Below are 22,757 nucleotides of genomic sequence, written 5' to 3' on the forward strand. Positions count from 1 at the left end.
TCGTTACACATAACAATCCTTCCGGCTTCCTCCGGCATACCATGCACCATCGACGAAAAAATCCGGTCAGCGACCCACCACTGACAACGATACTCAACGGGCCACCTGAGTGAGCCCATACTGTCTTCTTACCCAAAAAGGAAAGACTTGCAAAATTTAGTAACTAATCTCCAACAATCTTCACCTCTACAGTGCTAAGGACAACTGTTAAGGATGAGTGTTAAATCACAATTATTGAAGAGAATATTTAGGGAAGAATGTATCTTTGAGGCAATGATCAAAAGGAACTCCTTTTAAAAAGTTGGATTGCAATTCAAAGTTTTGCAAATGTACAAATAATTGCAGAATATGTGTGTTTTAGTGTATTTTCTGAATTAAAACGAAAGAAATCAGTTCTTCTCCTGCCATTACTTCTAACATATGTTCCTTGGATCCATAAATTTCAATGGCGTGCAGTTATTCAGATTGTTCTCTGCAAAGTGCGTTCAGCAGTATGCTTCGGCTTCAACTCCAACTTAAACTCTGCTCCTATAAGAATCGAAAGGTCGCAAATCACTACTGTGACAAACTGCTTATTCCTGTCAAAGCTTGCTCTCATGTCTGAGTTTCCCTTCAAATTCGCTCCCTTAGCAATGTTGAGCGCATACCCTTCAAATCCATGACCAACCTTTTCCAACCCAATGAAGGTAACTTTATCAATGATCCATTTTTCGCTTAAAGCGAATCCTCCATTTACAACATTTGAGCTTACAAATACACTTCCCTTTTCTGTTCCACTATAAAATCTCACTAAACTCCACTTACCTCCCTCTCCTCCCATTTCAATTTCCTCTCCGTCGTCCAAGAAAACTTCTCCTGTAATTTGTCCGTTGCTACTAAAAACTACCAAGAGCTCAAAAGCAGTCTTTCGGGCCGCTTGTGTTGTCAAGGCCTCCCCTTGCAACGCCAAAATATTTCCTTCGTGGACATGCACGTTGATATGATCAGGCGGCGCATCCAGCCTAATGTACTGTCCTGAACTTACACTTACTGATTTCGAGTAGTTGAAGAGATCAAACCAGTTTCCAGCGGGAAAATATGCATCAACTGAATTGACTCCTGGCTTCAACACAGGTGATACCATTACACCTCTACCAATCAGAAACTGCGTATTGACCTCGTAAGTTGTGGTATCTTGAGGAAATGAGAAGAAAAGGGGTCTTGCAATTGGGGTTCCCTTTTTGTGTGCCTCATACATTGATGTGTAAAATAAGGGGAGCAACCGATAGCGCAGCCCAAGAACCTTCCTGGATGTTTCTGCCACTGAATCCCATAGATAGAGCTCTTGACGGATTGTAAACTTGTCTGAGTGATCTCTTGAAAAGGGGTAAAAGGCCCCTAGCTACATATACACATAGCTAACTAAGTTAATCACATAAGTTTGACTCGACAGATATGCAAATGTTCAGAGACTGGCCTCGCTAAATGTAAATAAAGTCATATGTGAATCAAGATGTATAATGTGGTCTAATATTTTATCGAAAATTTCAGTTAAAAATCATTGGTTACCTGAATCCATCGCCGGCAGAGTTCTTCAGTAGTATTTCCAGAGAATCCACATATATCAGCTCCAACCATCGGAATTCCGAAAAGTCCAAAATTTAGAATGCCTGGAATTGTGTATGCTAGATCACTCCATTGTGCAGAATTATCTCCAGTCCAGTGTGCTGTGTACTTACCGGAGCTTACAAAAGTTGATCTAGAAAGTATAAACGGTCTTTTACCAGTTACATTGATTAAGGCCTTGTTTGTTGCCTTGGCTTCCAAGAGTCCATAGAGGTTATGTGCATTATATTCTGTAATGTTACCAAAGTGCAGCGCTGTTGCCGGAACAGTCTTGTTATTGATCGGACGCAGGACTCCAGAATTGTTAATCTTGTACGGAGGGTCATCAAGTGTAGAAGATGGAGTGGGAGGAGAGGTTATGAAATTGGATATCTCATTCATATCGAGCCAAAGACCGTCAAAAGGCAGAGCATCTTGAAATATTTGTATCTCATTAGCCCAATATTTTTCAGTACGTGGATGTGCAAAGTCAGGGAAGTAGACATCACCAGGCCATACACTTCCCAGGTAAGGAATTCCATTGCGCTTGATGAATATATCTGCTTTCTTCCCTCTGATGTAGGTTTCATAGGTATCATTGTTACTGATACCTGTCAAAGAAAGCATATGATCATTCCTGCTATTGTGACACAATAATTTGAAAACACAATTAGCGTTTAGGCTTTAGGCTGCGTACGTACCAGGATCCAAGATGAGGACATATTTCTGACCATTTTGGTGAAGAGTGTTAACAAATTTCTTCATCCTATCCAATGGAAAGTTGACGGGATCGAGAGTGAAGTCCTTGTAAGCATCCATGTAATCAATGTCCGTCCACATAACTTCAAGAGGGATACTGGCTTTTGCATAACCAGCAACCACGCCCTCAACATCGGAAACATTCTTGTAACCGTATCGACACTGGTGGAATCCTTCAGCAGGAATGAAATCAACTTAATATGAATTGTGTAAGAACCGTAATGTCATCAGTAGTCTTCCAATTTTTACTTGAACCATTAATGTATAAGTGAATGAAATGGATATGGTTCAAAAACTGAAATCAAAACTAAAAGCATACTATGTCAGTAGTACGGACAAGCAAATGAAATCACATCGTCAGTTGACATATGGTACAAATAACAGTATTCTTGGCTGTAACAACTGATGTAACAAGTGGACTCACTGCTATGTGCATGTCACATAACCAATGTGCCACGAAAATGTGATCGTTGAAGCACTACTTCGGGAGGATACATAGCCAACAAAGTTCAGTTTATAATCTAAGCATCAAACTTACCAAAAGACCAGTAGGGCATAGGGGTAGGGCGACCAATGAGTTCTGTATATTGCTCTACCACCAACTCAGGTGTCGGTCCAGAAAAGAAGTACAAGTCCACAATTCCACCAATTACCTTATAAGTAATCCTAGCACCGCTGTATGTTATGTCCATGCCATTACTATTCAGCAGCAACACCCCATGAGATGTTCCTGCACCGGTCTTGCCGCCATCTTGAGACGCGGACCTGACGTCCAGGTAGAAAGGGTGGGACCCGTAAAGGTTGAGGTCGGGATTGACGCTACCAATGTCAGCATTCCAGAGAGTCAATGTTTGGTTGGGAATGATCTTGAAGGAGGACTTGGTGTGCTCGCCGAGGCCGAAAATGGAGGATCTGTTTTGGGGGAGAGAAGAGGAGAGTTGGATGTATTGGTCCTTGAAGACCAAGTAGGTGTTGGGGTCTGATGATTTGGGGGAGGTGTCGAAGATGACGTCGTTGGAGGAGCGGCGGGTGACAGTGAAGCCGAATGGGGTGGTGTTGCGAAGAGTGAAGACAAAGTCGCTGGAGGAGATGCAGTGGGGGGTGGGGGTGGGCGTTTTGGTTTGACTGGGAATCATGTTTTGTGGGATTTCCCATCGTTGTTGCTTTGAGTCTGTAATCCGAATTCTTAGACGATCTTTAGTTTCATAGCTGCATGCATGATTAAGAATTTAAGATAATTTCATGAAATATTTTCTTGCTAGAAATTTGATGACATGAAATTTTTATGTTGTAAATCTCTGAATCTGAATTATTAACTTGTATAGCAAAACACATCACCCTGTTATTTATGGTTCAAATGAAAAATATGATCATAGGCATCTAATGCGGCTAAAATGCATAAGTGGGGGCGTAATCCTATTGGTTAGAGCGTACATGAAGCTCTCTATTTGCCCAGATATGAATCACTCTTACACTAATTGGTTTAAAGTAGAGTATCACTTGTATAAAAATAAATAAAACGCATATAACTAACATCATCACACCAATATCATAACGAAAAATACTTACCTTCTTGTACTGATCCTTTCTTACAGACAATTTACGTCTGAAGTTTTTCTTTATGTTATTTTAATGAATATTTTTTATACAACGATATATATACATAGAGGGTGTGAGAATGAATAGGTATCAAACTCGTCATTCACAAAATTCGAACTTAAAATATCTCACTTACAAATGAAAAGAAATATCTTTAAACCGTAGTAACAGGACTAACTCTCATCTAAAAAGGAAAGTAGGTTTTGGCCAAACTGCAGCTCCTCCTGTATAATTAAAGGCATTGGTGGGCAAGTGACAGTGCTACACTCAGTCTTAGCAAGGGTCTTTTAGTCTTAGCAAGGGACTTATTAGAATATTATCTAGTATCTACAATGGACGGTTCAGATGTCTTGTTATCCTGATGAACTGGTCAACCCCCCAAAAATGATTGAGAATGAAAGAATGAAAACGTAATCTTGGAAAGCAACTACAACAGCTAATACAAGTTATTCAAGATAAGAATAATTAATTAGTTAAGTTAAATTAGGGAGTAGTAGGTACCTGGCGTGAAGATTGAGATTTGGGATGTCAGGTCCGTTGAGGGAGGAGGGCTTGATGAGGCCAAGATTAGCAGTCAATGAGTTCCTGGAGGAATTGTAGTAGTTGACAGATAGAATTCTGTATCCATACCCAACTGCTGTTTCTGCTTCTGCAATTGCTTTTGCAGATGATGCAAGATAGAAAACAGACAAGAAGAAGAAGAAGAATGGCAGATGCAGACGACGATCCATTGGTTTTTGGTAGATTTGGTGATCTGTTTGTTTTCGTAACTCTTGTGTTCTTCTACTTCTAGTACTTGGTTTTCTGTGGAGCCAAGATTTTGATGATTACGTTGTCTCTTTGCTTTTTTTATTTTTTATTTTTATTTTTTTTATATCTTGCATTATGCGTGTGGTATATATAGCTTTCATGCGTAACCCCTCAACAGAAAAAAAAAATAAAAAAATAAAAATAAAAATAAAAAATAAAGGTGCTGACAACGTCATACGGATTTTTCATGTGTTTTCCAGTATTTTGGTTTTATTGTCTTAATTTTTTCAAGGTTTCTCTCTTAGCTTGCAGCTCCTTTCTATAAGCTAACAATAAGAAAAATACTCTCACACATGCTTTGCATACGAGTAAAAAATTATTTCATGACGAGAAAAGTGTGAAGATATGAATGGATTTTATTTAAATGATTGTTACAAACGTTGATGGTCATTATGTTTTGGACTTAATCCTTCTTTTATCATCGTAAATCTTGTTATCTTTAACATTTGCACATCTCATAGGCTTCATCAAGAAATTATATAATATCGCAAGGATAAGTTTGGAAAGAGGAATTTAGGTGGATGATGGGACGGGTATTCTTTGTCTGGTATGGGAGAAGTTCCAAGTTTTAGCATATGATCATGCGTCATTCTCAAGTGATAGTGATGTTTATCATTGTATTTATTATTGTTGGATAAATTTAAATTTCAATATCTGTATATTGGATATATACAAAACTCAAAATTTAAATTCATCCAATAATACTAAATAAGATGGTAAATATTACCACTACTTAAGAGTAGTGAGCAAAAATGCACCCATGAGTTTAGGCTCATTTGGGCGAGGGAGTGATAGTGATTTTAGGATAAGCTAACATATAAGGGCTTATTACCCCCTAAAAAAAACATGTACGGTTTCAATTAAGAGAGTTATTCTTTATTAATTTACATTATGTGAATGAAGAGTTTAAACATGAGATGTAGCGGATTGAATAAGAAAGTCTTAATTATTAGGACAATCCACCACTTGCAACGAACATGTAAGGTAAAATTTCTTTTTCAAAACTATTATTATCTTTTAAGTTAAGATTTTGAATTAGATGGAAGTGAAAGGGAAACAAAATGTAAGTTATCATATGTACTAATAACGAACTCCTGATGTATAAGTTTATTTTACGCTACTGGTTTCAAACCCGAATAAAATAGAAAAAAGAATGCGTTAGATAATCGACCGTTAGAATTTTGCTCTTCACGTGAAGCCCTATATGATATGAATAATAGCGGTCAAACCCAACTACAAAGGATCACATGGCAACAAGAAAGATCAAGTGATAAGGCCCGATGTTTAAAGCCCACTAATAAAAGAACAAACAGTAAGAATATTAGAACAAAACACTGGAAGCTAAAGACAAAATTATATTAGAAGTCTTGACAACAGTCCTTTGAGTTTGCCTTTCAAATAGAAATATAGGTTGCTGTCCTGGTTGTTAAGGTCTTCTTTATAACTTATAATGTCCTGAGTTTTAATTTTAGTGTGTAATTTAGTATATAAATATAGCTTATATTAAAAAAAGAATAATGAACACATTAAATTTTTGTACCAAATGATGTGTCACGAATTAAAGTTTAATTTTAATTCAAGTTAGAGTTTGATTAATAATTGTAATAAAAATTCATATAATGTAAAATGTGACACATCATATGATGCACAAATTTGGCGCATGAATTTGGTGTTCATAGCACCACCATTTTTTTAAATGGGACTAATTGGTGACTTTGCCACTACAGTCTATCATTCCAGAGGCCGGAAAAACATGCATAGACATTTCTCAGCTTATCTTGACCATCATTGTGTGATTCACTAGCGTCTAGAAACAAACTCACAATGTCTCAGGTGAAAAATAGGCCCAAAATTCATCTCAACTACTGTAACACCAATTGAGAAAATCAAGAATTGAAATAAATGATAATATTATTATAACATTATGATTTATCTATTGATTTTTTTTTTATAATTTTCTGGCTTTTGAATATCATGATGGCCAAGTAATGAAAATATTCGTAAAATAAAGTAAATTAAATGAAAGAAACTTTCGGGGCTAAGCTTAATATACAAAGATATGCGTTGTACCAAATAGGAAATTACCAATGACAGCTCAAAAGGGCATCAAACTTATTAATTGTGGAAGGGCAGTATAGTCAGAAAGAAATGGGCCGAATCGTAACGGCTAGTTGGAAAAGTTGCTGGTTGATGCGGATACGTGGGAACCGGGAACAAAGCGCACGCTCCCCTATAAACCAGATTCAGAAGACTTTGCCCTATTGGTTTGTTTGGACTGTCAAACTCTCGCAACTCTCCAAAAGTTCCCAACTTCACAACTCTACTGGGTTCTCACTCACTCAGTCCACCATGAACATCTTCAAGAAGAAGACCTCGCCCAAAGGTTTCCTCTCTCTCTAGGGTTTCATTAGTTCCTCTCACTGATTAGGGTTTTTGCATTGCCACTGTGTTTGGTGGGTGAGCAATTGTGGAAGAAGAAATGGGTTTTCAAATAAAAGGGGTTCTCATTGTTTTTAGTCTTCTTTTTGTTTTTTCTTCTCAGAATTGGTTTTGTGGGGTCTCTAGTTTTTGCAGATTTATTTGTTGTTGGTTGTCTGTTTGATTAATTTGTGAATGAATTTGTTAAATTGGCTGTGTATTTGAACAGAGGCTCTCAGGGAAAGCAAAAGAGAAATGAGTGTTGCTACAAGAGGTGTGTTTTCTTCTCTTTATCTGGTTTGAATTTGCTTCAGAATTGCTGATACCAACTACATATTATATTTGCATTCTGCTTAATTTTTTCCTATTGATTTGTACAAATCTAGTTTCCTGTCATTGCCTTAAATGTGTATGATACTCCCCCATAAGACCGAAAAAAGATGCTATCAATTGTTTTAATTTCCATGTTTTTGTGGTTTGCGTCTTTATTTGTGGGAAATCAGAATAGCTCAGAATCTACAATTTCTTCGATCACAAAGTTCCAAAGTCGTTCAGCGTACTTCAGCTTAATTTATGTTTTACTCTTTGGTTGGAGGCAACAAAATTGAAACTACAATATTTAGCGGTTTAACTTTTATTGTCAACCCTGCTCCCATTTTTCTCTTACAGGTATTGAACGTGAGATCGCATCTCTTCAGTTGGAGGTATATGTTACAATTACCCTGAACCTTCTGATTGATTATGTTTTCAGATGTTTCCCTCAGTGTCCTCATTGTTTCTGCATTTCAGGAGAGGAAATTGGTGGCGGAGATTAAGAAAACGGCTAAAACTGGAAACGAGGCAAGTTTATTTTTCTGTTTAAGTTACTTATTCCTCGTACTAGTTAATGTGGGAATTAGCTGTAAACATCAATACAATTAGGGGATATCATATAGGTTTGCCACTTTAAGAATCAAAAGTATGCAGCTCAACATATTTTCTCAATATGATTTGGATGTGTTGATAAGTAATGTCGTTGAACCTAATCATTCATTATTAAAACTGAATTACGATAAGTTTTATCCAGGCTGCCACAAAAATCCTGGCTCGTCAGCTCGTTAGGCTACGCCAACAGATTACTAACTTGCAAGGAAGTCGTGCCCAAATAAGAGGTGTAGGTACCCATACACAGGTCAGCATTTTATGCTTTGAGTTCAGTTAAAAGATCATGATATATATTATGCAGCGAGCAACTTTCTGAGTGTTGGCATCCTTGCAATATGTTTGCAGGCATTATACGCAAGCACTTCTATTTCCACAGGCATGAAAGGTGCAACTAAAGCAATGGTGGCAATGAACAAGGTATACATATCAAGAGAATTTCGGATAATTAACATTGCAGATTTACTAGTTATTACTATGTAGTAGTCCTCTAAACTTTATTATTATTGATTTTTTTCTCATTTGCAATCATCTAGTCCAGCTCTTGAAATTAACTAAGTATTGTTGTCATTATCTATTTCTCTTTTCAGCAAATGGCACCTGCAAAACAAGTTAAAGTGATTAGAGAATTCCAGAAGAACGCAGCACAAATGGATATGACGGTAATACTAATAGTTTCCGGTAATAATTTCTTGGTTAATTCAATGTTGGTTTTAATCAAGGTTCTAAAAGACGCTAGGTGCTAGTCGGGCGGCAGGCTGGTGCCTAGCGTCTAGGCGGCTAGGCGTGGACTAGGCAGACTAGGCGAATTTAAATAAATTTATTATATGTTGTATAAATAAGTGCCTATTTATACTTAAAAACACACACATAATTATGTTAGGATACATAAATTGCAAGATAAAATGACATACAAATTATAAAGTATTAGAACATGTTGAAAACATGGGGAACGAGCATATAATGAGTGTTCATCCAAGTATTCAAGAACTCTTACATTTTATTGAAATATTAAAATGCAAAATAAAAATTATCGACTTTCTGTCTAAGTCAGAGTCGCGACCTAAGCGGGTGCCTAGGTGGGCGCCTAGGCAGTCAAGTCAGACGCCTAAGTGGGTCTAGGCGCACTTTCTTAATTTTCAAACGCCTAGGGACTAATCATGGATGTGGCCAGCTGCCTAGTGCCTAGGCGGCGCTAGGCGGGAATTTTTAGAACAGTGGTTTTAATCAAATGAAGACACAACGGGAACCTACCATGTCCAGGGAAATTACGCTCACCAAATGTGGTTTACCAGATCCAAACATATATGTGAGAGATCTGAAACTCAAACCCTCCGTTGTTGAAAAATGGTAACGTATGTTGTTAGTTTTTGGCCAGGACAATTAAACGCTACCATTTTCCTCCCTGATTGGTCTACTGTCATGTTCTAGAATGCACGTTTGTGTAAAGTATGACATCATATTGTCGTCTATGCAGATAGAAATGATGTCAGAGTCTATTGATGAAACCTTGGACAAAGATGAGGCTGAAGAGGAAACAGAGGAGCTCACTAACCAGGTGGAGTATCGGCATCCTTATAGTAGTTTTATTTTCTTGTACAGGTGTATCAGCATTATCTTATTAATCCAGAACTCAAATATTTCATTTTCAGGTGCTCGATGAGATTGGTGTTGATATTGCATCCCAGGTTGGTGCTTTGAGATTGATAGCGAGTTTGTTTGATTATTATTATTTTTTCGTTTTAAACCAACTTCTCTTTGACTCTTGTTCTCGTTCCTTACAGTTATCTTCAGCTCCAAAAGGCAGAATTGCATCAAGAAATACTGTAAATGTAGCTCCGAGGAATGCTGAAAATGTGGCTTCAAGGAATGCTGAAAATGTGGCTCCAAAGAATGCTGCAAATGTTGTTAACAGGTATGTCCATTACTAACTATTAGAAACACCAAATGATTTTTCCTTCCTTAGAACTCAGTAATTTGTGTCGTGTTTAGATTTTTAGAAGTTTATATTTTGTATTAGCAGTGGACTGATTGTTTAATTTTTCAAAGTGAAAAGCACCAGTACTGAAAATGATTCATGAATGCGTAAGAAAGTAGGTGGACATAACAGGTTGACTTTACTTTTCTATATAAAAGGAATCATCATATTTTTACAGATATTTGCACTACACTGTTGCTAACTTGCCTTAATAAACTAGCATTGCTTGAGATTGAGTCAAAATCTGAAGAAGATTCCTCACATCATCAGTATCATTGAGGGGGTTTAAGCATGTCTTATACATCCACGACCGTTTTGGCGTGGTTTTGATAAAGTTAGTATATTGTATCATAATGAAAGGTTACCTACAATTAGTTTTGTCCTTATTTTGATAGATAGTTGTACTAAAATGCTAGCATAAATTAGGTGGACACAACATGTTGATTTTTTTATAAAGAAAAGGCATCATCAGATTTCTATGACGGTCTTTTGCCAACTTTCCATGGTTAATTATCATTGCTCGAGTTTGAGTTGCAAGTCGTAACTTGAAGAATGATTGCTCACGTAGTTGATACCATTTAGGGGGGGTTATGCATATCTGACGGTATCACTGAAATATTAGGGTAGATGCTCTGGAAGCCCGTTTGGTGTGCAGAGGCAATTGATCTAAAGGCCATGTTTGGTGCCTAGTACTAGATTGGATCGGATCGGATATTTCACTAGATTGAATGCATGTTGAAGTAAGAAACGAATCCGAACTTTCAAATTAGTCACGAAGGAAACTTATCCCTTTCAATCTCCACAAGTTAGTAGGATTGGACAGGATTCCTTCATAACTAATGCATCATCTACTGTCAACTTGGACAAATTTTGGAAGGTGGCCTCCATTTCTTTCCTCAGCATACCTGATATCTCATGAATTGATCCCATCCAATCCAATCCGCACCAAAATTGGTCAAAATGCTTTATGAAGTAGGTAAAGGGTGTCATTCGATTTCTATGACAAACTGTTGCCACTTGCCATGATAAACTAGTATTGGTTGAGTTTGATTCGTAAGTTGAAAACTAATATGCTCCCATCATCAAAACCAGTCTGGTCCGTTTTCGTGTGGTTTCCATATAATATTCAGTGTATCCTAAGTTCCTAACACTCTTTCTTAACTGTATGCAGTTCTGAATCGCCCGACGTTGAGGATCTTGAGAAGAGGTTGGCCTCTCTGCGACGTTTGTGATCCCGTTAAGCATTCGGTGCGCACACCTTGATCATCATCATCATAATACATCATTCGTGTAAATTTAATCAACTTACAAAGCAAAACCATAAGAAAAGAAGAATATATTGTAATAATAGTGCGACTCCCTGGATGATATATTTGTTTTAGCAATTATTTGGATTGGATGGAGACGGATTCTACTATATAACAACCAAAGTTGTTAGACTCTCGTACTCCTTGTGTGATCTAACATTTCTTTGTCGCTGTGATGTTAACATATTTGCTTTCTTTCTATTTCATTTTATTTTATTTTTCTGAAAAGTTGAACAAATATTTGTAGTAGGTGGTCATTATTTAAACTTTAAAATGAGAGTCAACGTTGTAAGGTCAACCATGGCAAACTACTTCGGGAAATCTGGATCACAAATTTAAATCATGAGGCTCCTATTAGTCCGTCCTGCTAGCCTACTCACACAAAATCAAAGGCTCGGATCTCTCTTGAACGGATCTCCGGGTCCGTTAGCTTCGGACACAGAGATTCAGAGAGGATCTTAATTCTCAACTTTGGGTAGAAGTTGCTAGGACGCTATTATATAACGTGAGATAAACACCAAATGGCTTGTTTGAATAAGTCCTATGGTTTTCTTTTCTTTTATTACGAGCAATATTAGTTCTCTAAGCTAGGCCATAGGAGGGGGAGGGTTTGAACGTAGGACGCTGTTGTTTAAGAGAGAATTTAGTAATGTTCTGCAAATTTCTACAGGATGGATTAGAGAAAGAGAAATATAGGCTGGTTCATGTATCAAGTTCTGCAGAAAGTTTGCAAAAATTGAAGGCCAAAGTCATCAATTCAATCAACATTAAACATGTATATTTATCACTTTCAGTTTCACATAAGATAAAAAATACAAAGGGAAAAGAAAAACATTAACAAAGAACATTTGTAAACAGAAGATTCCAGACAGTCTGATGCCTAGTGGCAATGAAGGCGAACTGGGAGCCCTTTCTCCGGTGTTGGCATCATGTCGCCTGTGATCTTCTCCTTAGGAAATAGCACTTCCCATTCGAACCTCTTTACCACATTGTGAACGAAGGTGAGGATTGCCAGGCGAGCGTACTCTTTCCCGGGGCACATTCTTGGCCCTCCTCCAAATGGAACGAATGTAAAAGCTGGGAATGCACTTAGGTCATCATATCTTGATGGATCAAACTTTTCCGGGTTGGGGAAGTATTCCGGGTTCATGTTTGTTGTACTGACAGTCCAGTATACCTTCCAGCCCTTCGGAATGGTGTAACCGGCGTAGGTAAAATCAGTCAAGGCCTCTCTGAATGTTCCTTGAAGTGGCGGTGTGAATCTCATCACTTCATGCAACACATTCCATGAGTACTTCATCTTGTTGATGTCTTCCCACTCCAGTAAGTCTTCTGGCTTCTTTGAGTCTGCAATCTCTTTGTGCTCTGTTTTTTACAGGACAACTCACATTTAGCACAAATATAGAGAGAGAAAAACGTTGCCAGACGTGCTCAAAACAGTTGAAAAATTAGAAAGAAGGGCTGTTAAGTTGATGTGATTAGTATTTACCAGCTAGGACCTTGGCATAAATGTCTGGCTTCTCTCCCACATACTTCATGAAGAAAGTCATGGCAGTAGACACAGTGCTATATCCTGCTGTGAGTAAACCCATTATCTTATCGGCAACCTCTGCCTCCGGCATGTATTTTCCAGATGGATCACTGGTCATAATCATATGTGACAAAATGTCATGCATAGGCGCTCCCAATGCCATTGCAGCCTTCTTCTCCTGAATCACAGTCTTCAACTCCTTTCGCAGCGCATCTGCAGCTTTGGTTGCCTTAAAGAATATTGTTCCTGGGAAGTTCACAATAAGTGAATGCATCCCAACAGTAACATCATCAAAGTGGCTCACTAGGCTTGCAATTTTCTCGGGATCATCGATGCCCAAGAAGAATCTGCAGGCAAGACTTAGAGTGAGTTTCTTGGCCAAAGGGTAGACCTTGACCTCATCTTTTCCTTCCCAACAGGTTCTCATCTGTTCTTGGGTTATTGAGTCCATTTTTCCCAAGTACCTCACCAATGCTTCCGGCTTCAAAAACCCTGGGGACCTCAATACTTTCGCTTCTTCATTACGAGCAGGCTGTGCTGCAGGAGGAGCAGAAGCTGCAGCAGCAGCCTTGTACGAACGAAACATCTTCTGCATGGAATGTGGTCGAAAAGCTGTGAAGTACTTTTGTTCATTGGAGAACAGAAACTTGTGTCCATTAGGACCACAAATGACAGCAGTTTTCTCTCCAAGAATTTTGGTCTTGAAGATGTCAGGAGAGTACCTCCTCATCCTCTTGAACACAAAATTTTCCGGCTTCCCAAACAGAAACTCGAGAGTTTCTCCCATAATAGGCCACCCCATGCTCCCTGGCGGTAGGTTGTTACTGTCATCTGAATTTCGCTTGAATGCAAAGACGGTCAAAGCGAAAACTGCAGCTCCCAAAGAGAGAACAAGGTAAAGGGTGTCCATGGTTTTCACTAAAAGTCTCAAAGTATTTGAAGTTGGCAAAGGAGAGTGAGATGTCTAGGAAGCTTGGAATGTTGGGTTTTTAAAGGATTAGATCGTCCTATAAAATATTCTCTAGTCTAAGTTGGGGATAGCACGCCAAAATCTGTCCAGTTTAAATATTCAGGAGGATAAGTAATCATTTCATATTATTTGATAAAATTAAAGGGATCCTACCAACCTTCTTAGGCAGACATTCTCGTTCTACCTTTTCAACTCTCTTTCTTATTCTGCAATTTTGCACGATAATTAAAACCGTTCATGTTTTAGTTCACCATAGAATTTTGGTATTTTTCAAAGTTGATATTAAAAGTGACTTAGAAAATCGACGGTTTTGATCATTTTGCAACATTGCAGGATGAGAATGAGAGTGAAGAACGTAGAGTGAGAAGGCTCAAATTTTTGTCTTTACAAACATAGGTATTGCTCCGAATTTTAATCCTATTTCCAGTACAAATGCTGCTAATCACCGGGAAACAATCTGTTAAGTTGTTTTACTAATTAGCTTTTAAGTTTTTTTTTTTTTTTTAATCATTGAAAGAGTTTGACATTTTATAGACATACGACTTGCTCAAACAATTGAACAACTGCTCTGATTCTGTTCCTAACAGATTATATTCAACCCCAAACGGCAGAACCGAGTCAAGAATGCCGAAAATGCGGTACCAAGGAAACAATACTAAATTGTTATTCCTCGAGTAACTTCGATAATTCGTGCCATGATCATCATATTTTCCTCTTCATGTAAGCTGTTCCCTAACCGAAAAGCGTCATAGACGAAGTGGTTTGTATTTTCTCGTTTAAATTCTGTAACTTGTTTGCTATAATATTAGACCAGATCACTCCTGGAATGTTTTCAGATTTTGCTCACTAATCTTTCCTAACCTTTAGGCATATGTCAGGATTGTATTGTGTCTTCGTTTTGACTTAGTCTTCTGTGTACAGCTGTGACACATGGATCGTGTACCTTGTAGTGAAATGTTATAAAACCACTGATCTCATTTGAGGTTGGCACATCTTAGATATTGCAGCAGGTAATTTATCCAGTTCAAAGACAAATTTTGACTGCACGTACTCTACGTCACTCAATATATATGATCACTTGCTCTCCACATCACCCCATATATCCGCTACTCATCGTTCATCAAATTATTAAAGCAAATTTAGGTGGCCAACCTTGGCAACTAGATGATTTGCTTGGAAGGAGTGCTAAGTTTTAGATTACCTCTCCTACTTCAACATGAAATTTACAAATTTGAAAGGGGGTTATTGATGATCACATGATATAGCATATCCTCATTACATTTAAAGGGAAAAAGGAATGATATTTGAAGACAGAGAAAAAAATTCCTAGTTTGATTGTTTGTCTAGTGACGTCGAAGGCGAACTGGAAGCCCTTTCTCGGGTGTTGGCATCATGTCGCCGGTGATCTTCTCCTTAGGAAATAGAACTTCCCATTCGAACCTCTTGACCACATTGTGAACGAAAGTGAGTATCGCTAGGCGAGCGTACTCTTTCCCGGGGCACATTCTTGGCCCCCCTCCAAATGGAACAAATGTGAAAGCTGGGAATACACTTAGGTCATCATATCTTGATGGGTCAAACTTTTCTGGGTTGGGGAAGTACTCTGAGTTCATGTTTACTGTACTCACAGTCCAATATACTTTCCAGCCCTTCGGAATGGTGTAACCGGCGTAGGTAAAATCAGTCAAGGCCTCTCTGAATGTTCCTTGAAGTGGCGGCGTGAATCTCATCACTTCATACAACACATTCCACGAGTACTTCATTTTGTTGATGTCTTCCCATTCCAAAAAGTCTCCTGGCTTCTTTGAGTCTGCAATCTGCTTGTGCTCTGAATTTAACAAGACAAATCATACTTTAGCACCAAAAAAATGTAAGCAATATGCATTAAGTAGAAATGTTAAGTTGAAGTGATTAGTATTTACCAGCTAGGACCTTGGCATAAATGTCTGGCCTCTCTCCAACATATTTCATGAAGAATGTCATGGCGGTGGCCACAGTGCTGTATCCTGCAGTCAATAAGCCCATGATCTTGTCCGCGACCTCAGCCTCGGGCATGTGTTTGCCGGATGGATCACTAGCCACGATCATGTGTGACAATATATCATGCATGGGACCTCCTGCGGCCATTGCAGCCTTCTTCTCCTGAATCACAATCCTCAACTCCTTTCGCAGCGCATCGGCCGCTTTGGTTGCCTTGTAGAATGTTGTTCCTGGGAAGTTGATAATAAGTGAATGCATACCAACAGTAACATCATCAAAGTTGCTCACCAGCCTTGCAATTCGCTCGGAATCATCGATCCCCAAGAAGAATCTGCAGGCAAGACTTAGAGTGAGGGTCTTGGCCAAAGGGTAGACCTCGACCACATCTTTGCCTTCCCAATAAGCCTTCATCTGTTCCTGAGTGATAGAGTCCATTTTCCCCAAGTACCTAACCAGTGCTTCCGGCTTCAAAAACCCTGGCGATCTTATAACTTTCGCTTCTTCATCACGAGAAGGTTGTGCCACAGCAGGACCAGCAGCAGCGGTGGGGGCGGCAGCCTTGTATGATCGAAACATCTTTTGCATTGAATGTGGTCGAAAAGCTGTGAAGTACTTTTGTTCATTGGAGAACAGAAATTTGTGTCCACTAGGACCACAAATCACTGCAGTTTTCTCCCCCAGAATATAGGTCTTGAAGATGTCAGGAGAGTACCTCCTCATCCTCTTGAACACAAAATTTTCCGGCTTCCCGAACAGGAACTCGATCGATTCACCCACAATAGGCCACCCCATGCTTCCTGGTGGGAGGTTTTTGCCATCATCTGATTTTCCTTTGAATGCAAAGATTGTAAAGGCTAAGAAAGCAGCACCTAAAGAGAATATAAGGTACAAAGTCTCCATGGTTGGAATTTGGAGCTGATCAAGTCTCAAATACTTAGCTGAGACTGATTGAAGTTAGCAAGAGGAGTGGTGTGTAGGAAGCTTGGAAAGTTGGGGTTTTATAGGGAAAGATTCACTGTGTCAACAACTTTGAGTTAGCAGTAGCACACCAAAAGTGACAAACTTTGAATATTCTTCAGAAGGACTTGGTTTGATATAAAATATTCAAACTTCAACTTGCAATAACATTAATCATATATTCATAAAACACATGGTTGCTTGCTCCACTAAGTTTATTGCTAGGTGGTCCTTCAATTTGCAGATGTTAGCATTTATGTTTTCATGAAAGGACAAGAGAAACCTGTTTGCTGGAATTCTCTACTTAACTAGTGCATTACTAAAGCTTCGGTACCAAAATTGTTATTTACTTGTTTAACTTGTGCGAGGGTGAGTCTTGATGCATCGGAAAGGTTGCTCATTTGTGACCAAAAAGGTCACTGGTTCGAGTCGTGAAAACAACATTTTTGCAAAGCAAAGGTATGACTGCGTAAGATAGACGTTCCTCCTCCAATCCTCACAAAACGGGGAGTCTTATTGGCTTGGAGGCACCCTTTTACTTATTTAACTTGTGTAATTTGTAGCAAGATTAGATGGTTAGAAGTTTATTGGACTGAATACTATAAAAGCATGTTTTTCTTCTTCATTTTCCCTCTGATTAAATTGGAAAGGGCACCATGCCAAAGTGATTTCTATACATTTTGTTCAACGTTTGCTAACCATCTCCATTTTAAGTTTTTAGTTCTCATTTCAGATTTGGGTTTTGAGCTTCCAGTTTTCATTTTTCAAAAAAAAATTAAAAAATAAAAGACTAGACGGTGGCTTCGTCATGAAATCAATTCTTTCGAGGGCTAGGAAGACTCATACAAACATCTCTCCCTAGCTACCATCATGTGCTTCACAGACACCAGGAATTGAATGTAAAACATATTGTGTGAAATACAAATCTAGAACCGTGGTAGGTGATTCAAAAGCTTTAATTCAAGGATACAAAATAGCAAATTAAATGGCGAGAGATACATAATACAAGAGATGTTAAGCACCAAGGTACTTACAATAACACCCGCACACGTCATGGGCACCTCAAGCGGTGGTCAATTAATTCAGCCTAGAGGCTTCCCATGATGGCTCGCCGGCTTCCATAATTGGCTTTATAAAGGTCTTCCCTTCACATTAGGGACTTTCCGGGTACATGCATCTCCTCATCTATTTCTTCTTATTCATCTTCCCGGTGAGGTATGGCGGAGTGCAAGTTGAATTGGAAATTTTAATCCAAATAATAAAATTTTGTTTTGAGTCCCAACATTTCCAATTGCGAGAATTTTGGATGGCATTTGATATTTACTTATCCGATCCGAAATTTTGAAAATTTTCAAACTTAACACTATAAAAAAAAAACATGCATATTCTTATTTTATCATGTATTTAGATATGCTTTATTTTTTTTTTATATTTAATTATACTATTATATATTAAAAATAAAGAATGTAACTATTTTATCTTGTTTAATATGATTTTATGTTGAACACATATACGCCTAGAATAATCACAAAAATTTAAAAAAAAAAAAAATTGACCTGTGTATACATAAAAATTTTAACAATTTTAAAGTTTTCAAAATATATGAGATCCAAATTATGTTATGAAATTTATGATACAAAACCGATTCGAAATTTCAGATAAATTCCGATAATGCAAACATCCCAACTTGAAACTAATATATAAGGGCGCGGACTGCACGAGTATTTATGGTGGTTTATCCTTTGGTCAACATTCGACTGAGCGTCAACTTTAGTGGGCCAACCTTGGCGACCAACAACAACCAACAGGAAATCAGACTCACTGCAAGTAATTTACTAATGGTATTCGTGGATTGCTATTTAACTGAGGATTTCTAATTTGATACTAAATTTATGTAAATAACAAAGAATGAAACTTAAACTAGATCGCATAATACACTACTTAAAATCAATTTGACTAGATTTGCATGGACAACTTCAAATTACGAAAGTTGTCCATGCAAATCTAGTCAAATTGATTTTAAGTAGTGTATTATGCAAATCTCTTCTAATTCAACTTCAAATATTAAATAGGAAAGTGACGGCTGAGTTTGAACTTCGGTGGTTAATCTAACAAAATTTATCATTTACAAAAAAAAAAAATTCAAATATTAAATAGGAAAGTGATTTTTAATTTTGTTTAATTAAATAAAAGGTAATAGATCACATGATTTTGCAATTTCTCACTACAGGAAGCCAGGAAGGTGAATAAAAGATAAAAAAAGGAGGAGCAAGTATTTCAAAGCTGAGAAAAAAAATTCAAAACAGTCTGAGATGCCTAGTGACGGGTAAGGCGAACCGGAAGTCCTTTTTCCGGTGTTGGCATCATGTCGCCGGTGATCTTCTCCTTAGGAAATACCACTTCCCATTTGAACCTCTTGACCACATTGTGAACGAAAGTGAGGATTGCTAGGCGAGCGTACTCTTTCCCAGGGCACATTCTTGGGCCTCCTCCAAATGGAACAAATGTGAAAGGTGGGAATACGCTTAGGTCATCATATCTTGATGGGTCAAACTTTTCTGGGTTGGGGAAGTACTCTGAGTTCATGTTTACTGTACTCACAGTCCAATATACCTTCCAGCCCTTCGGAATGGTGTAACCGGCGTAGGTAAAATCAGTCAAGGCCTCTCTGAATGTTCCTTGAAGTGGCGGCGTGAATCTCATCACTTCATACAACACATTCCATGAATACTTCATTTTGTTGATGTCTTCCCATTCCAAAAAGTCTCCTGGCTTCTTTGAGTCTGCTATCTCCTTGTGCTCTGGAATTTCACAAAACAAATCAAATTTTAGCACAAAAATATAAACCCCAAATCTCCAAATTCAGTTTGGTATGTAATCACAAAAATTATATAGTAATTATGTTGAAGTGATTAGTATTTACCAGCTAGAACCTTGGCATAGATGTCTGGCCTCTCTCCAACGTATTTCATGAAGAAAGTCATGGCAGTAGCCACAGTGCTATATCCTGCTGTGAGCAAACCCATGATCTTATCCGCAACCTCAGCCTCAGGCATGTGTTTGCCAGATGGGTCACTAGCCACAATCATGTGTGACAATATATCATGCATGGGACCTCCTGCCGCCATCGCAGCCTTCTTCTCCTGAATCACAATCCTCAACTCCTTTCGCAGCGCGTCTGCGGCTTTGGTTGCCTTGTAGAATGTTGTTCCGGGAAAGTTGATAATAAGCGAATGCATCCCAACGGTAACATCATCAAAATTGCTCACAAGCCTTGCAATTCGCTCGGAATCATCGATACCCAAGAAGAATCTGCAGGCAAGACTTAGAGTGAGGGTCTTGGCCAAAGGGTAGACCTCGACCTCATCCTTGCCTTCCCAATAGGCCTTCATCTGTTCCTGAGTGATAGAGTCCATTTTCCCCAAGTACCTAACCAGTGCTTCCGGCTTCAAAAACCCTGGGGATCTTATAACTTTCGCTTCTTCATCGCGAGAAGGTTGTGCCACAGCGGGAGCAGCAGAAGCAGTGGGCGCGGCAGCCTTGTATGATCGAAACATCTTTTGCATCGAATGTGGTCGGAATGCTGTGAAGTACTTTTGTTCATTGGAGAACAGAAATTTGTGTCCACTAGGACCACAAATCACTGCAGTTTTTTCCCCAAGAATATAGGTCTTGAAAATGTCAGGAGAGTACCTCCTCATCCTCTTGAACACAAAATTTTCCGGCTTCCCGAACAGGAACTCGATTGATTCACCCACAATAGGCCACCCCATGCTCCCTGGTGGAAGGTTTTTGCCATCATCTGATTTGCCCTTGAATGCAAATATGATAAAGGCTAAAAAGGCAGCTCCCAAAGATAAAGCAAGGTAAAGGGTTTCCATGGTTTCCTCAAACTGTTTGTAGAGTTTGGTTGAAGTTGGCAAAAGCAGTAGTGATGTTTAGGGAGATTGAAAAGCTGGGTTTATAAAGGGCCAGATTCCACTCTGATAAGTCTAATAAACTGGATTATTAATCTTAATATGACCAATACCAATACCAACCAATACACCATGATTAATTAGCACGCCAGAAAGTCGTCAAAGTTGAACGTTCAACCATCCAAATGTGCTTAACATAATTTTATACGCGGCTTCTTATGTGCATAGATACCAAGTCTTGGCTCATTGTAATTTGTATTATTTTCAACTAGAAAATGCTGCAAATATATACATACATACATATATAAATATATATATATATAACATCAATTTTTTGACACACGTTTTGATACACTTTGTCATTGTGTATGGTCCATTTTATATGAACAAGCTATATTTTTAATTAATCATTCATATATCATCAATGTAAAAAGTTAAAATTAAGATATTTATTTTTTAATGAAGAAAACAGACAAATACAGTTTTACAAATAAACGCTCAAATGACTTATATAATCCAACGATCATATAATTTCGAATTTGAATAATTTTTAATAAACATGATCTTTAAATGAATATTTAAATATAGACAATTCGGATCGTCTACATGTACATATTTTCTGAGCTTTTGCGTTGTTAAGAATTTTAACATTTTTACTGACGCATGACTTGGTCGTCCAGATGCCAAGAATTGACTTCATAATATTTGACTCAAGTCACCACTCGCGCCGGTCATAAAAAAAATCTTTGGACTTTGTACAAAAACATGTACATGCCAAGTTCACTTGCTTTTTTAAGTGGGGAATTAAGGGGCACTATACATGTGCCAAATGAAAGAATCTTTAGGGGGAATGATTCAAAACTAAATAAAGCTAAAACTTCACCTTGTAATTAATTATCTAGTTTAATTAGTACTTAGTTTTTTCCTTGTTAGAAGAGATTCCATGATTAAAGTCGAAAAACTCGAAACTTCACCTTGTAATTATCCAAGCTTTTATAGATGCTCACCAATAATCAAAGCATGGAAATTGGAGCGCCGATGAAGAATGTTGATTTAGAGGGTTGTGGGGTTGTAGGGAGACGGTGGCTACAGAAGGAGTATAGGAGGAGGGAGGAGAACGACATAATAAAACCATTAAACCCCTAGGTTTCACGCCGCTGGTTTTAGGATTTTTTTTTTTTAAATTTATTTTCCTTTTTGGTTGTTTTAATTATTTTAATGAAATAAAAAAATTCAAATTATTTAAGGGACGTGGATGTCCATATCAACTGACACTTAAAATTGTATAAAATACAATACAAATAGATGATAAAAAGCACAATGTTCTTGCAAATCTTACGCAACGGTAATGAAAATATGAGGAATTGAATTGATGATGAATTGAATTGAGGAGGAGTTGGAATGAGGAGAAGTCAGAATTGGATTCCTGTTGAAGCTGTTTACTTAAATGTTCTGGAATTGGAATAGAATTCCATAAAGCTATTTACTAATTCAGCAGAATTGGAATATAAACATGTATGATTACTAAAATGCCCTTGTCCCAAATCAAATATTTTATATGCTTTAATGGGTTTATAAAGGATAGTCTTGGAAATAGAAAACGTAAGTGAGGGCATAAAGGGAACAAAAGTATCATTATGATTACCCAAACAATAAGGAATTGGATTATCATCTATATCTAGAGAATCCAATTCCACCAACACAAGGAATTGAATTCCAAAATTTGTGTAGGCCCCACTTCTTTTTTTATTCCTCCATGTTTAGTAAACATCGGAATACTCCGTAATCGGAATTCAATTCCATATTCTTATTCCGATTACGGATATGTAAACACGTCCTTAATCAGATTATTGATTAATACATGCACTCAAAGTTCAAACCCTTGAAATGATTGAATTCTGCAGCCAAGTTTGATCCAAGTATTTTAAACATCACAGGGTCTTTGGAATTGGTAGTGGCTGTCTTTTGTTGACCATACCATAAACAAATGCAATTTGGTAGGACCTAGTACAAGAATAATACGCGA

At 37.9% G+C, this 22,757-nt stretch overlaps 3 protein-coding genes and 1 long non-coding RNA gene across 7 annotated transcripts; 2 read left to right on the plus strand and 2 right to left on the minus strand.

The window, feature by feature from the left end:
- Window positions 1-264: 264 nt before the first annotated feature.
- Window positions 265-4,844, minus strand: LOC126624027 (alpha-glucosidase-like). Its single transcript, XM_050293026.1, has 5 exons — window positions 4,444-4,844; window positions 2,882-3,552; window positions 2,286-2,516; window positions 1,549-2,195; window positions 265-1,381 (listed from the first exon to the last, which is right to left on the minus strand). The coding sequence occupies exons 1-5, from the start codon at window positions 4,671-4,673 to the stop codon at window positions 461-463; spliced, it is 2,700 nt and encodes an 899-aa protein (XP_050148983.1). The 5' UTR covers window positions 4,674-4,844; the 3' UTR covers window positions 265-460.
- Window positions 4,845-6,933: 2,089 nt separating this feature from the next.
- On the plus strand, window positions 6,934-11,516 carry LOC126620765 (vacuolar protein sorting-associated protein 2 homolog 2-like). The gene is made up of 11 exons (XM_050289045.1): window positions 6,934-7,135; window positions 7,400-7,444; window positions 7,840-7,874; window positions 7,960-8,010; window positions 8,237-8,341; window positions 8,440-8,511; window positions 8,682-8,753; window positions 9,569-9,649; window positions 9,744-9,779; window positions 9,876-10,006; window positions 11,241-11,516. Exons 1-11 carry the CDS (start codon window positions 6,943-6,945, stop codon window positions 11,299-11,301), a joined length of 882 nt encoding a protein of 293 aa, XP_050145002.1. The 5' UTR covers window positions 6,934-6,942; the 3' UTR covers window positions 11,302-11,516.
- Window positions 11,517-12,132: 616 nt separating this feature from the next.
- Window positions 12,133-20,914, minus strand: LOC126621076 (beta-amyrin 28-monooxygenase-like). 4 transcript variants are annotated; one of them, XM_050289447.1, is made up of 3 exons: window positions 20,508-20,914; window positions 12,866-13,629; window positions 12,133-12,741 (listed from the first exon to the last, which is right to left on the minus strand). In XM_050289447.1, the coding sequence occupies exons 1-3, from the start codon at window positions 20,693-20,695 to the stop codon at window positions 12,257-12,259; spliced, it is 1,437 nt and encodes a 478-aa protein (XP_050145404.1). In that variant the 5' UTR covers window positions 20,696-20,914; the 3' UTR covers window positions 12,133-12,256. The 4 variants fall into 4 exon arrangements, with proteins under 4 accessions (XP_050145404.1, XP_050145405.1, XP_050145403.1 ...); XM_050289446.1 differs by lacking the exons at window positions 12,133-12,741; window positions 12,866-13,629 and adding exons at window positions 15,046-15,705; window positions 15,800-16,569 and having other exon boundaries at window positions 20,508-20,783; XM_050289448.1 differs by lacking the exon at window positions 20,508-20,914 and having other exon boundaries at window positions 12,866-13,852.
- On the plus strand, window positions 15,305-19,561 carry LOC126621093 (uncharacterized). The gene is made up of 2 exons (XR_007622794.1): window positions 15,305-15,433; window positions 19,344-19,561. It is a non-coding gene; the product is annotated as an uncharacterized LOC126621093 (long non-coding RNA).
- Window positions 20,915-22,757: the final 1,843 nt, after the last annotated feature.

Source organism: Malus sylvestris, chromosome 5 (genome assembly GCF_916048215.2).
Source record: "Malus sylvestris chromosome 5, drMalSylv7.2, whole genome shotgun sequence".
Taxonomy (NCBI): domain Eukaryota; kingdom Viridiplantae; phylum Streptophyta; class Magnoliopsida; order Rosales; family Rosaceae; genus Malus; species Malus sylvestris.